The sequence below is a fragment of the Notechis scutatus genome, chromosome 4, assembly GCF_049901735.1.
Source record: "Notechis scutatus isolate UNSWTSFEM ecotype Mainland chromosome 4, rNotScu1.2, whole genome shotgun sequence".
Classification (NCBI taxonomy): Eukaryota; Metazoa; Chordata; class Lepidosauria; order Squamata; family Elapidae; genus Notechis; species Notechis scutatus.
Window position 1 is genome coordinate 7,291,779 of NC_142012.1, and position 13,634 is coordinate 7,305,412.

Below are 13,634 nucleotides of genomic sequence, written 5' to 3' on the forward strand. Positions count from 1 at the left end.
CAGTTCTTAAACTGCAGAAGCAGAACCGCCTGCAGCTTCTGTCTTCGGGGTGGTGGCTAAGTGGCAACACAGCCTTAAGTTTTGACACGCACACACACCCAGCACACAGACTTGTGGAATTCTGGGAGTTGAAGCCCACAAGACTTAAAAGTGGCCAAGTTTGGAGACCCATGGAAGATCCCTGATTTAACCCGGATGAGACCGTTCCCCCCTACAGAAGTCAGGAGGGAGGTGAATTGCTTGGACCTCTGGCCGTGCGGATTTCTTCAACCGACTGCACCCGCGTGGCCATTCTGTGGCCAACCACCCCTTCCTTAGCTGCTGGGCCTCACACCTCCTGCAATGGGTCTCCCCTCTTAGCTGCTCTCTGGGCCCCAGCCTCTTTGCCAAGGGATTGACCGGCTGTGGAGCATGGGCCACACAGGTGCCATTGGCCGAGGCAGGTGTTGCAGCTCTGATGGAGGGGGACACAGTGGACGGCCCTCTCCCCTCCCAAGGCAGTCAAGAAGGGGCAGGAGTGGGAGGGTTGAACACCCCACTGGCCTCACAGGGCCCTGCTTAAAGGACTACCTCCCCTGGCCCCTCTTTTCCCCCATAGAGAAGCCAATTCCGGGAGGCAGGATCTTGGCGGCGGATTTGGGACGCCCGGCCCCACTTTCCTCTGCCTTGAAGGGGGGAGGTGGAGCAGCCTTGGCTCCCTCTTTCTGCTTCATCGCAGCCCTCATTATTCCTTAATTAACATACCCAACAAATCAATTAACTACTCAGTTCCTAATTAAAAGCTACAAGAGAGGATCCTCTCATTATTATTATTAGCTGCTGAGGTGAGCATCAAGCCAGCCTGCCAGCCTCGCCCCAATTACGCCTGAGCGAGGACGCGGAGTCCGACGCGGCTCCTTTTGTACTTTCTTCGGAGCGGCGGCAAAATTAATTAGCCGGCGGGTTGCGGGTGCTGGTGCAGCCCCCCGCCTGCCCTGCTCTACTCTGCTACTGGCTGGGGTGGAGAGACAGAAGCCCCTCATCCAGGCAGCGCGGAGACCCAACCAGGCGCCCTCCCGGGAAAGGGATGGGGTGGGTGGGGGGGCACTTTGGAGCGAGGGACGGTTCACTTTTGCTGGGCTAAAAAAACATCCTTGGAATCTTGTTTTTTTGGGGGGGAGTTTAAAATAATCCGCTGGGATCAAGGTGGAGCCCCTCCCTCTGGGTGAGCGAAAGCCCCCGACGGGCGTGGATTTCGCGACCCAAACATACCCTTGGGCGGAGGGAGGGGAGGCTTGCACCCACCGCCACCCCCCACCCACCCCCGGGCATTTCCTGCTTCAGCCCCAGCTGGGAGATTAAGATGCAGAGTCTGAGCGCCCAGGGTACTCCTTTGGGGGTTGGGGGTGGAGGGGTGGGGGTCTCCTCGGAGGAGCTTCCCTTTGGGGCAAGTTTGAAGAGGCTTGGCTGTGCCCCACTGCCCCCAACGCTTTGGGAAGACAAAAACCAATTTCACCCAGCCCCCGACTTAGGGGACTAACCGGGCAGGGGGTCCAGGGGGCACGAAAAGGGTCTGGGGAGGCAAGGTCTGGTTTGGGCAGAGGCACCGTCTCAGCCCCCCCCCCCAAGGCACAAGGGCTGCGTTCACATGTTTAGGGTCGGCCCAATACACTCGCCTGAAATTTAATCTCATTACCTGAGTTTCCACAACACCCACCCAAAACAACAACAGGAAGGAAGGTGAGGAAGCGTAATGAATGCTGCAAAGAGGCTCACTCAGCTCAGCCCCTGGCTCTGCCAGTCATCGGATGAAGCCTGCTGTCTGCTAAACTGGCACTTCCTCCTGTGGCACTACTTGGCTGTGAAAGTCTGTCTTTCTGTCTTTTTCTTTCTCTTCCTTTCCTTTCTTTTCCTTTCCTTTCCCTTTCTTTCCTTTCCTTTCCCTTTCTTTCTTTCTTTCTCTTTCTTTCTCCTTTCTGTCTTTCTCTCTTTCTTTCTTTTTCTCTTTCTGTCTTTTTCTTTCTTTCTGTCTTTCTTTCTTTTCCTTTTCTTTCTTTTTCTTTTCCCTTTCTTTCTTTTTTTCTTTCTTTCTGTCTTTCTTTTTCTTTTTTTTTTCTTTTTCTTTTTTTTCTTTCTTTCTTTCTTTCTTTCTTTCTTTCTTTCTTTCTTTCTTTCTTTCTTTCTGTCTGTCTTTCTTTCTCTTCCTTTTCTTTCTTTCCCTTTCCCTTTCTTTCTTTCTCTTTCTTTTTCTTTCTTTCTCTTTCTTTTTCTCTTTCTGTCTTTCTTTTTCTTTCTTTCTTTCTTTTCCTTTTCTTTCTTTTCCTTTCCTTTCTTTCTTTCTCTTTCTTTCTCTTTCTTTCTTTCTTTTTCTTTCTTTTTCTCTTTCTTTCTTTCTTTCTTTCTTTCTTTCTTTCTTTCTTTCTTTCTTTCTTTCTTTCTTTCTTTCCTTCTTTCCTTCCTTCCTTCCTTCCTTCCTTCCTTCCTTCCTTCCTTCCTTCCTTCCTTCCTTTTCTTTCTCTTCCTTTTCTTTCTTTCCTAATCTACCAACCTACAGCCTTTGGCAGTTGGTCTCAGACACCAATGTGCCACATCCACTCCCACGAAGGCAGGAAGTGCTGGCCAGTCCTGTGAGAATTAAAACAGCAGGCAAAGCTCAGCCCCCACCCCCCCCCTCTCCAAAAGAAGGGGTCGATCAGAGAAACCCCCTCTCTGAAGCGCTCCCAGAGCTGCAACCAGCACTGCCTGTGGAGAACCTGCAAGAGCCATAATACGCGGGGGGCTGGGGGGGCTTTCAGGAGGGAGCCAGAAAAAGTATTTCAGGGGTTGGGGTGTGTGTGAGCAGGCTGCCTATTTTCAGTGGGCTAGAACCAGCCTCTTTGTGGCCCCCAACCTCTAAGGCTCTAGGGCTGATTGCTGTTGCTGCCCCATATTCTGCCCCCCACCCACCCAGTATGGCTGCCTCCCCACCCCCTTATGTCCCTGCCCCAAGGCCCTCCCGGGTGGTGTGTGTGGAGTGCAGTGGGAAGGGAAGAGCCCTGGCCTGGCCTCCGTCCCACGGCTGGCCCCATAAAAAGAGGCCCTCCTCTGCCCTGGGTTTGAAGGGCCCGTGGGGAGGGCCACTGCAGGGAGGTTCCCTCCCTCCATGGGAGTCTAAAAGCCAAAAAAAACCCTGTCCCCACAACACAGAAAGGACGACCCCAGCTGCCCCTCCAAGAGCTCCTGGGTTCAATGCCCCACCTCCTGAGGGCTGCAGGAGGCGGCTCTGCTCAGGGAAAAGGGGGAGGGGTCCCAGGGAGGAGCAAGGAAGCCCTGAGAAGGGCTTACGATCAAAGTGACCCTCACAGCTCCAGCCAGGACTGAAAAGCCGCCTACTCAAAAGAGTTGCAGCTTGGCCCTCCAGCCTGAAAGGAGGAGCAGGGCGGTCCCCCTCCCCATAGTTCTGCAGTTGCTCCCCCCCCCGTCCCCAAACTATCTGGGACTGCACCTCCCTGCTTGGCCATGGGTGCCTGGGATCCTGAAAGCTGCACCCCCAAACATCTGGTTGGGGGTGGAGGGGTGGGTTGCCAGGCTGGCCTGGAGCTCAGCAGAGCCAGAGGAAGTCAGACTTTCCAACAGCCCCTTCCCCTCACCCAACAGTTCCTGCCTCCTTCCTTCCCCCCCCCCTCTTCTCTTTGTGCTGTTACTGTCGCTAATTGAGAACTTTAAATATTAATCTTTTCGACCAACGTGAGATACCGGGTCTCGGGAAAGTGCTAATTTACACTCCGTTCTTGACGGAGGGAAGATGTTACAAGCCACAGCTTCCTCGTCTTCTCCTTCCTATTGTATTCCGCCCCCTCCCCACCAGCCCCCCTCCTCCCTTCGCGCCTCTCTGTGCCTCCGCCGCCGCTGCTGCTGCTGCCGCTGCCACCGTCTTGGGTGCTGAGGGCTGGGCTGGCTTCGGCTTTACAGCCCTTTGTTGTAGGTGACGGTCAGGCTGGCGGTGGCCTGAGCGATGTCCGGCTCCAAGCGGGCGGTCTCGATCTGCCGAGAAGAAGAAGGCAGGAAAATGGGGTCAGAAGGAGGCCCCTGGATGGGGCACGAAAGCTGCCAGGGGGCAGAGAGGCTAAGAGGTACCACGCCCGGACCTCTTGGATCTCCTCTGCTCACCCAGGTTGTCAACTCATAAAGATTTTAGAGTTGTCAGCAGAAAGGAAGTGGAGGAAGTAGTGCATTCCTTCAATCCGTGATGGTGAACCTATGGCACGTGTACCACAGGTGGCACGCAGAGCCATCTGTTCCGGCACGCAGGCTGCAGGCAAACTTACCTCACTGCGCATGTGCGCGCCTCACCGCTGATTTTCGACTGGTTTGAGGCCTTTTTCGGCCTCCCAGAGGCTTCAGGCTGAAAACCAGCCTCGTTTCGTCACTTTCTGTTTTCCGGAAATACTGTAAGTGACGAAACGGGCCTAATTTTTGGCCTGCAGAAGCCTTCCTCAAGCCTTTGGGAAGCCGAAAAAGGCCTGAAACCGGCTGAAAATCAGCTGTGAGGTGCGGTGCCGGTAAGGGGGCCGCAGGGGGGGATTGCACAGGCATGTGTAGGGAGCGTGGGGGGATGCGCATTGCCTTCTGGGTGCTGGCACGCGAGCATGAGCGTGCAAACACACACAAACTTTTTGGCACAGGAGCCCCAAAAGGTTAGCCACCACTGCCTTAAATGCTTATAGATAATTTCTAGGCAACTGAAGCTTCTGGCGCACAAGATTATTACTGGAGAGCATGATTGGTGACTCTTGGCTATGGATGTGTCCCATTGGAGAAGATACATCCAGGGGGTGGGGGGAAGACCAGGGTCAAGGGTCAAATGAATGATGTGTCTCAGAGTCGGCTACACCCAGGTATGGTCACTCCTAATAAATCTTCTTTAAACTCGGAGAGATGCGGCTAGAGATTCATGATTTAAATGGGGGTGGAAGCCGGAGCCCTGGCACAGGTTGGTTCTGAGAGGCTACTTGGAGCAGCCGAGGCCCGAGAGCAGGGGTGTGATTCAACCGGTATAACAACCGGGTCGGTGTATGCGCACGCATGCATCGAACACTCCTCTGTGCACGTGCTCCATGTTTAAAAAAGCCCCCACATGCTCGTAGGAGCGAACCAGTTCGGACCCAGCTGATTGTTGGAGAACCGGTAGCGGAAATTTTGAGTAGTTGAGAGAACCGGCAAATCCCACCTCTGACTGGCCCTGCCAACCCCATCTATTCCCTGCCTCCCGAGTCCCAGCTGATTGGCTGGATCTTCTTTGGTTGCCCTGCACAGGAGAACGGAGCTGGAAAGCAGGTTAGGGGGGTGGGAAGGGAATGGGGATTTTGCAGCATCCTTCCCCTGACACGCCCACCAAGCCACACCATGCCCACAGAACCGGTAGTAAAAAAATTTGAATCCCACCACTGGGCCAGGTGCAGGGGACTTCTGCTTCCCCAGCGCCTTGGATCTGGAGCCTCCTTCCCCAGGAAGATGGGAGGGGTGTGTGTGTGTGAGGCAGTGGGTGTGCAGACACATGACAGGAGCACAGCTACCCATCATCCCCTGCCAGCATAAGCGGAGCCCGAGCAACCCACCCATTCGTGTCGTCAAAGGAAGGAGGAAAGCTGCTCTAATTAGCAACAGCAAAAGCACTTGGACTTATAGTGCTTTACGGCTCTATCGGAGCGGTTTGAGCGATAATAGATTTTAATTCATTACTTACACACACACACACACACCAAAGTTATACCAGTGACATGAGTGGAGTCTGTTAGCACACCAACGGAGAGTTCTGCAGGAACCCCCGTGGATTTTCATCGTGGCCCAAGCCCCGCCCCGTCCGTGGCCGTCTTGAGCGCCACACACACAGTCTTGCCAGGCGCGAGGAATCACCAGTTCAGCACACACTCACACTCACACACGCGCGCACAGTCTTGGTGGCTGCCTTTGGCTGCCTGTCTCTTAGAGGGACAGGTGGGAAATAGAGAAAGTGGGAAGAATCATCTGGAAGCATCTCAACAGCACAGCTGCGACACCGAGCCCAGAGGAAGTGCCGGCAGAAGCCAACATTCGGAGTTGGGAGGCTGAAAGCGAAAGGGGGAGGTGGGAGGGAGATAGGGAGGTCCCCCTGGTGCTTTGACTGAGGGTAAGAGGCCCGGGGTGCAGAGACCGGCCCCTCCCGGGGGTCTACAAGCCACGATTGCGCCCCAAAGGACCTGCTGCTGTGTCCAGTCTGGACTCCCAGGAGAGGCCGGGGTCCAAGGAGGACCCCCTCTTTCTCCTGGAATGGAAGGCCACATAGTCCCCCCTCTGGGGCCACCCCATCCTAAACAAGATCATCCTTTTACCCTTACAGAGCCAGTACCAGCCAGAAACCTGTCCGCTCAGTGCCACAGTATGTATGTTGTTCATGCCACAACATCCCACGCTGGACGCTCCTTGCAAGCCGCCTCAATGCTGCCTCTCTGCTCCCCACACCAAGGGGGCTTGGCTTCCCTCTGGCATGTCCTTCCCTCGTTTTGAAAGGTCTTTCCGGCATCCCCAAATGTCCCACGCCTCCATCACGGGCAGCACCTGTGCCCCATTTTAGTCAGCCAGAGGACCCAAGACCAGAGGTGGCGTTCAGGCAGGTTCTGACCAGGTTCTGGAGAACTGGTAGCTGAAATCCTGAGTTCAGAAAACCGGCAAATAGCACCTCTGACTGGAGATTTGACAGTCTCCTTCCCCAGCCAGGCCCGCCAAGCCACGCCCACAGAACCTGTAGTAAGAAAATTTGAATCCCACCACTGTCCAAGACCCCCGGTGGATACAACACAGAGGGTTTCAAAATGGGTTTGCAAGACTTAAGGAAGTGGAATGCCTCTTTTCATCTCCCCCCCCACACACTTCCAGCCCCACTTGGCTTTTCTAAACTCTGAAGACATAGAGGCCCCAGTGGTGGGATTCAATTATTTTACTACCGGTTCTGTGGGCGTGGCTTGGCTTGGTGGGCGTGGCTTGGTGGGAGTGGCAGGGGAAGGAGACTGTAAAATCCCCCTTCCCTCCCCACCCCGCTAACCTGTTTTCCAGCTCCGTTCTCCTGCGCAGGGGCAACAAAAGACTAAGATGGGACTCAATGGGAGGCAGAGAAGAGATGGGGTTAGCGGGGCCAGTCAGAGGTGGGATTTGCCAGTTCTCCGAACAACTCCACATTTCCGCTACCGGTTCTCCAGAACTGGTCAGAACCTGCTGAATGCCCACCTCTGAGTGGCCCCCAAAGGGTTGAGGGAACCCGTTTCTTGGAGAAGTCTGAATGATGCCCTCCCCTGCCAGTCGGTTCTGTTGGCTTTGGATACGGGTGGCTTTATGATTCCCGCAAGATGAGTGACTATGTCAGTTGAGGAAGGAAATAAAATAAATACTGCCCCTCGGTACTAAAATCTTGTTTTGATCCCGCAGGCTCTGGAGCCTCCCAAGGGAAGGTCAGAACCCTGGAAGGGGCGTAAGCAGGTGCAGCCACCCAAAATGCTCCTTTTAAAATTATTACTTTTTATAATCTTCAAAACGGTATCGACGGGAGGCAGTGCCAAAGGCTGACACAACAACGCTAGGAAACCTACATGGAAAACCTAAAAGCTTTTGAAAATGTTTAACCTAGTTAGACAAATTAGCAAAAAATTGTGCAAAACAATTTAGGTATTTAAAATATTCAATGTTTTTAAAAACTGGAAAAAACTGTTCTTAGCTTTCAGCTGCAGAAACCCAACAAAATATAACATCCAAGAAATCTTAACATGAGGTGCAACATAACCCTTCACCAAAGCTGTTAAACAGTTCCTGGTGCATCCTGGGAAATAGCACTTCATTTATTCAAATGCACATATGTCAGGTTTTGGCACCATATGTCATTCCAAGCTATTTACAGTAATAATTAAATCTTAATCAACGTTTAACCTCTGTAAAATGTTTGAAGGGATCTAATCACCCTTCAGTCTGCACTAATGAAGCAGAAATATATAAACATAAAAAGAAAATGATATACACCAGAAAGAAGAAGTAATTGCAAAATTGTATTTCTTTTAAATATCATCAGCAAAGTTATGTAAAGGAAGCCGACGGGTATTTTAAGTGAAGACATCTTGGGTGTCAGAGGTGTGAGTAGCTAATTTTGTACTGCTATCCATAGCAGATGTAGCATATTTTCTCTTAGAGCCATTATTAGCAACTTCACCATTTCTTTTCTTATTTAAACACAAAGCAGAAAGCGGAAAGGGAGACGGCGGAGGCCTTCCTACGAGGGGAGGGTGGGACCGGCTGACGTGGAGGAGGGCCACTGCGCCAGCCGCTGGAAGGTGTGGGCCCACTGAGCCCCTTTGTTGGACCCGCCAAGCCCAGTTCCCTCTTGGCAAAGCCATGGAGGCCACCTCCAGCTTGGCGCCACCTTGGCCTGTGCACTTCCGAGGGGCCGGCCAGGCTGAGACCGGGCAGCAGCTGCGCCCAGCACCCGTGGACATGGGCTCATACCACAAATATGCAGAGAGAGGGGCCGCCTGGTCTCTGCTTGCAGGGCAGCCCACTGCTCTCTGGGTCGCTGATTCCCCCCCCCCCCAGTGAACGGGTCTTCACGGGAGGAAGGTCAACAGATCCCGCCCTCTGAAAATGGGCAGAAGAATAATTTTAATCGCACATAAGTATGGCAGTGAGAATCCGCGTGCAAAACTGAAAGATAGACAGAATTCTTTATTGGCCAAGTGTGGTTGGACACACAAGGAATTTGTCTTGGTGCAAATGCTCTCAGTGTACATAAAAGAAAAGATACATTCATCAAGAGTCAAGAATCATCAGGTACAACACTTAATGATAGTCATAGGGTACAATAAGCAATCAAATCATACCAGGAAACAGTCAATATAATTCGTTAGGATACAAGTGACAAAGTTACAGTCATACAGTCACAAGTGGGAGGGGATGGGCGATAAGGAGTGATAAGAAGATAGTAATGCAGACTTGTAAATAGTTGGACAGTGTTGAGGGAATTATTTGTTTAGCAGAGTGATGGCATTCGGGGAAAAACTGTCCTTGTGGCTAGTTGTTCTGGTGTGCAGGGCTCTATAGCGTCGTTTTGAGGGGAGGAGTTGAAACACAGTTTATGTCCAGGATGTGAGGGGTCTGTAAATATTTTCACAGCCCTCTTTTTGACTCGTGCAGGATACAGGTCCTCGATTGAAGGCAGGTTAGTAGCAATTGTTTTTTCTGCAGTCCTAATTACTCTCTGAAGTCTGTGTCTGTCCTGTTGGGTTGCAGAGCCAAACCAGACAGTTATAGAGGTGCAGATGACAGACTCAATAATTCCTCTGTAGAACTGGATCAGCAGCTCCTTGGGCAGTTTGAGCTTTCTGAGTTGACGCAGAAAGAACATTCTTTGTTGTGCTTTTTTGATGACGTTTTTGAATGTTAGGTGTCCATTTTAGGTCTTGTGATATGATAGAACCTAGAAATTTGAAGGTCTCTCCTGTTGATAGGACAGACAATCCACATTCCCCTACTTGCAGGTCATCAAAACTTCATTTAACCTTGACAAACATGGTCCCGGATCTGTTCATCCAAATGTTGGTTTCCCCCCACCTTCCCTCTTCCCACGCCCCATCCCCCATCTCAGCCCCTCTCCGGAACAACTTATGGATCAAATGCAAACCAGGCAGCGAAGGGAGCAGTGCCAGCCAAACCATCCAACAGTCACCCAAAGTGGGTTAGGTGCATAGGATTTAGTGCAAAGCCACTTTGCGCTCGGCACCTGGCCCAAAGCGAGAGTATAGAGTTGGTGGTACCTGGGTTAATAGCAGCAACTCCAAGACAGATCTAGCTGTCCTAGTGGACCAATGTTTACGTATGAGCCAGCTGCCAAAAAAGCCAAGGCAGTCCAAGGATGTCCCAAAGGCGATTGCTTTCATATCAACCCTAATCCTTCTCTTCCTCTCTGCATAGGATGTTCTCCGGATCTTCGTTCATCTGTGAATCCGTTCGTTTCCCTACATCCATCCTAAAAGGGGGTGCTCCTCCACGTCGAACCCCACAACCCAAGAGCAATATAGGAAACCAATGCAAAGTTGCCTTGCCTATTCTCGCCACCACACCTGCTGACTTACATTCAAGTGTATAATCGGCTCTAAGACTTTTTACGGAATGAAGTCCTCTATTCAATACTCGGCGTTTCACTTCTGCTTCGTACAGTCTTTCATAAATTGTAAATCTTTGCACAACAGGTAGCTGCAATTTGGAGGCTGATGCTTTGATCTCTTGAGAACATTCTGAGTTTTTTTTTTTTTTAAATTCCTCAACCTGAACCGATTCGTCTGAACTGGAGAAGCGTGCTTTTATTTCATCCTAAAAGACACGGTGGCTCGGTGGCTCAGACGCTGAGCTTGTCGATCGGCAGTTCGGCAGTTCGAATCCCTAGCGCCGCATAATGGAGTGAACTCCCGTTACTTGTCCCAGCTTCTGCCAACCTAGCAGTTCGAAAGCATGTAAAAATGCAAGTAGAAAAATAGGGGCCACTTTGGTGAGAAGGGAACCATGCACCTTATCGGCGTTTAGTCATGCTGGCTACATGACCATAGAGACGTCTTCGGACAGCACTGGCTCTTTGACTTTGTAATGGAGATGAGCACTGCCCCCTAGAGCCGGAAATGACTAGCACATATGCGTGAGGGGAACCTTTTCCTTTACTTTTATCTAAAAGTAAGAACCGAATCTTTAGCTTGTCCACCCAATACTCACTCCTACAATAAGAAATGACTGAAAAGTACGATTTGGGGGCAATTTTTGGATCAGCCTACGAACCGCTTTTGGACCCTGCCAGCCAGCCCCAAATGGACTGGCATTGCCACGAGGGACTGCAGCAATGGCTTTGTTGGAAGCAGACATATTACGGCCCCAGCATTTCCACAATCGATTAAGAACCCATTCAATCAATCAGAAAATGAAACACAGATGTGCTGGCCATTCTGGAAAGAAGTACTACGTAAACACAATTCCTATTTATTTGAAAAACCTGAAAAATAGGTATCAACAAGTGGGCCTCTGCATTGCCTATAAACAATAAATTGTATAATTAATGCAATCTTAAATGTGTTTGAATCTGAAGATATAACAGTAAATCCCAGTGGTGCTTAAGAATATGTGCTCTCGATATTTCTGCATAAAATCTAATGTGTTCTCCACACAAGTCCTCCAATTGGATAAAGGGCACCCCATCAATGATCCAAAAATATTATGCTTGTTCATTGACTCCCGTGTTTCATTAAGTTCTTTTTATCGAGTCTGAGGACTTATGTGGAAAACAGATAAAGAGGTAACACTTTAGCACACGGTTATGCTAAAATACTGAAATATTGAAAATTCCTAAAGGTTCACAAACTCTGGGGGTTTCCAGTCATCCAGGCACACAACTCTTAAGAACACTCCAAATGTGGTTTTTAATGCAAAAGGTGGGAAAATGTGGTTCTTGACAAATCTACACAGAATTCCGGCAAGCATCACATTATTTTTAAGAGAATTTCAGAGCAGCTGCACCCCAATCTGTCCCCAGCCGTTCTAGGCCCTGCTTTTTGCAGTTCCCCAAACCCTCTGAGGGAGGGGAGGGTCTCCCATGCCTTCCCGCCCTTGTCTGTCCGCTCACGGGGCCCCTCCAAGTCCGGTTGCAGCAGTCTGGAGGTTGAACTCACGGGAAGCGAACAGGGATGCCCCAGACATACTTCCTATCGGTCTCAAGTTTGACTCCTTTCTGCTCTTCGGGGTTGCCTGGTGGAGCAGCTCTACCTTTTCTCTGATCCCTGGAAGAATTTTTCGGTTGGTATTTCCGAAAGAGGTCTTGGAAGATCATCTAGACTGAGCAAAAGTCCTGAGCTTTAAAAAAAGTGTGTGTCAAGTCCTCTGCTGAAAGGAGAGCCCCAACCGCCCCTGCACTGGCGGCTCTTCCGGTTCATGGGGTTAATGCCTCCGTCCAAATCTTGTAATTTAAACGGCTTGTTTCTTGTCCACCTTCCTGGGAGCAGCTCTGAACAATCCTTGCCCTGTCTTCTATGGGGCAGCCCTGGGGGTCTCTTGCCAGTGGTGGTGGGATTCAAATAATTTAACGACCGGTTCTCCACCCGAATGCTTTCTTCCAACAACCGGTTCACAAAATTGCTCAGAAATGTAACGACCGGTTTCTCCCCAAGTGGCGCGGACCGGCTGAATCCCATCCCTGGCCTCTGCCCCAGTTGGGAATACCTCAGCCAAAACAAGACAGAACATTTCGGGAGCGCAAGAGTTTAGGTTGGACCCAAAGCTGGTCAAGCATTCTGCACCCGGCTCACCATCCCATCCTGGACGTGTCCTGCCCTCCAAGTACCGGGAGGGGCTGCTGGTGCACGGAGGGGCTCAGACCCTGGAGGAGCTGCCTTAATACCTTGAACGGGCCAACCTTTCCTTCAGAGGCACTGCAAAGAGGCCCACCCCTGCCCTGCCTTTGTTTCCTGGCCGTGGAGATTCTCTAAGGCACAGCCTCATTCCACCCTTACCCAGCCTGGAGAGAGAGAGAGAGAGAGAGAGAGTCGCCCAAGGCCGGGGTGTCTTGCCTGCATTTTCCTCCGGAACCTTTGGCCTCCGAAGGTCTCGATCTGCTCCTCCCCCCACACACACCTGGCCTTTTAGTCTCCATGGCAAAGGAGGCCCGCTGCGAGATCCCGAAAGGGCAATTCCTTGCCCCAGGGCACCGAGCGGAGCCTTGCCTCTTCCGGCCTTGGCTTTGATCACCGCCTCCTGTTTGACATCTTAAAGCAGGGAATGTCCAAGGGATGAGTGATGTCCCTGGAACAGCTTTCAGAGTCTCCACTTTCTCTTTGCAACCGGGGATCTGGAAGACTTTTCCTACCTCCTTTGGAGTTGGCAGCTGAGCATCCAAGCAGCCCGCAGGTGCCAGGTGTGAAAAGGTGCCTTTGAACCTCTTTGTCCTGATCCCTCCTCCCTTCCCCCATGGGGGGGGGGGGGAAAGAATGCTCTGTTTGCACAACAGAGCGAGAGAGAATTGGAGGAAGGGGCAGGGGGATCTGCTGGTGGAGGGGAAGGGGGAAATGACCGCCTCTGCGGCATCATCATCATCCAGCCTTGTCTTTCTCCCCTCCCCCCCAGAGAGGCTGACAATCCAAAGGCTCCTAGGGGAGGGTCCTAGGCCCAGGGAAGTGGTGCAAACACAGTTGAAAGGGGGTGAGGAAGCAGAGCTTGCAGGAATCCCGGTGGCCTCTTCCGGCTCACCTGGAGAGGAAGGAGATGCCCTTTCTGGTTCCAGAGAGCAGGACCAAAGCCAACCAAGGGTGAAGAGCATTTCCCAAGAGAAAAAGCCCTGTCCAGAAAGGCCCTTGGCCCTGGTCCAGCGGAAGACCATCTTCCCTGGACGCCAGGCCTTCAGGTTCTGCAGAAGCGAGGCTCGGCCCTTCTGAATACCAAGAACCAGGCTTACGAGAACAAACCTTTGAAGAAAAATGTGGTTCCGTATTCATGTTTCACTGTTCGACAGAAGCTTTTCTTTCTTTTCTTTGAATACTGGGCTCTTCCTAGGCTCTTGCAGGGCAGCTTTGGACTCCATCAATCAATCGGACTAGAGGAGGCACCTTGGAGGTCTTCTAGTCCAGCCC

At 51.5% G+C, this 13,634-nt stretch overlaps 1 protein-coding gene across 3 annotated transcripts in view; it reads right to left on the reverse strand.

Annotated features, from left to right (window-relative positions):
* Positions 1-2,478: 2,478 nt before the first annotated feature.
* SFXN5 (sideroflexin 5) overlaps positions 2,479-13,634 on the reverse strand; it is a 69,750-nt gene continuing 58,594 nt past the window's right edge. For 2 of the 3 annotated variants that reach the window (XM_087965727.1, XM_087965726.1), the window contains one exon: positions 2,479-4,002. In XM_087965727.1, the coding sequence (XP_087821853.1) occupies positions 3,925-4,002 (78 nt within the window). In that variant the 3' untranslated portion in view covers positions 2,479-3,924. The remainder of the gene's footprint in view (positions 4,003-13,634) is intronic. The other variant, XM_087965728.1, reaches the window with a different exon arrangement.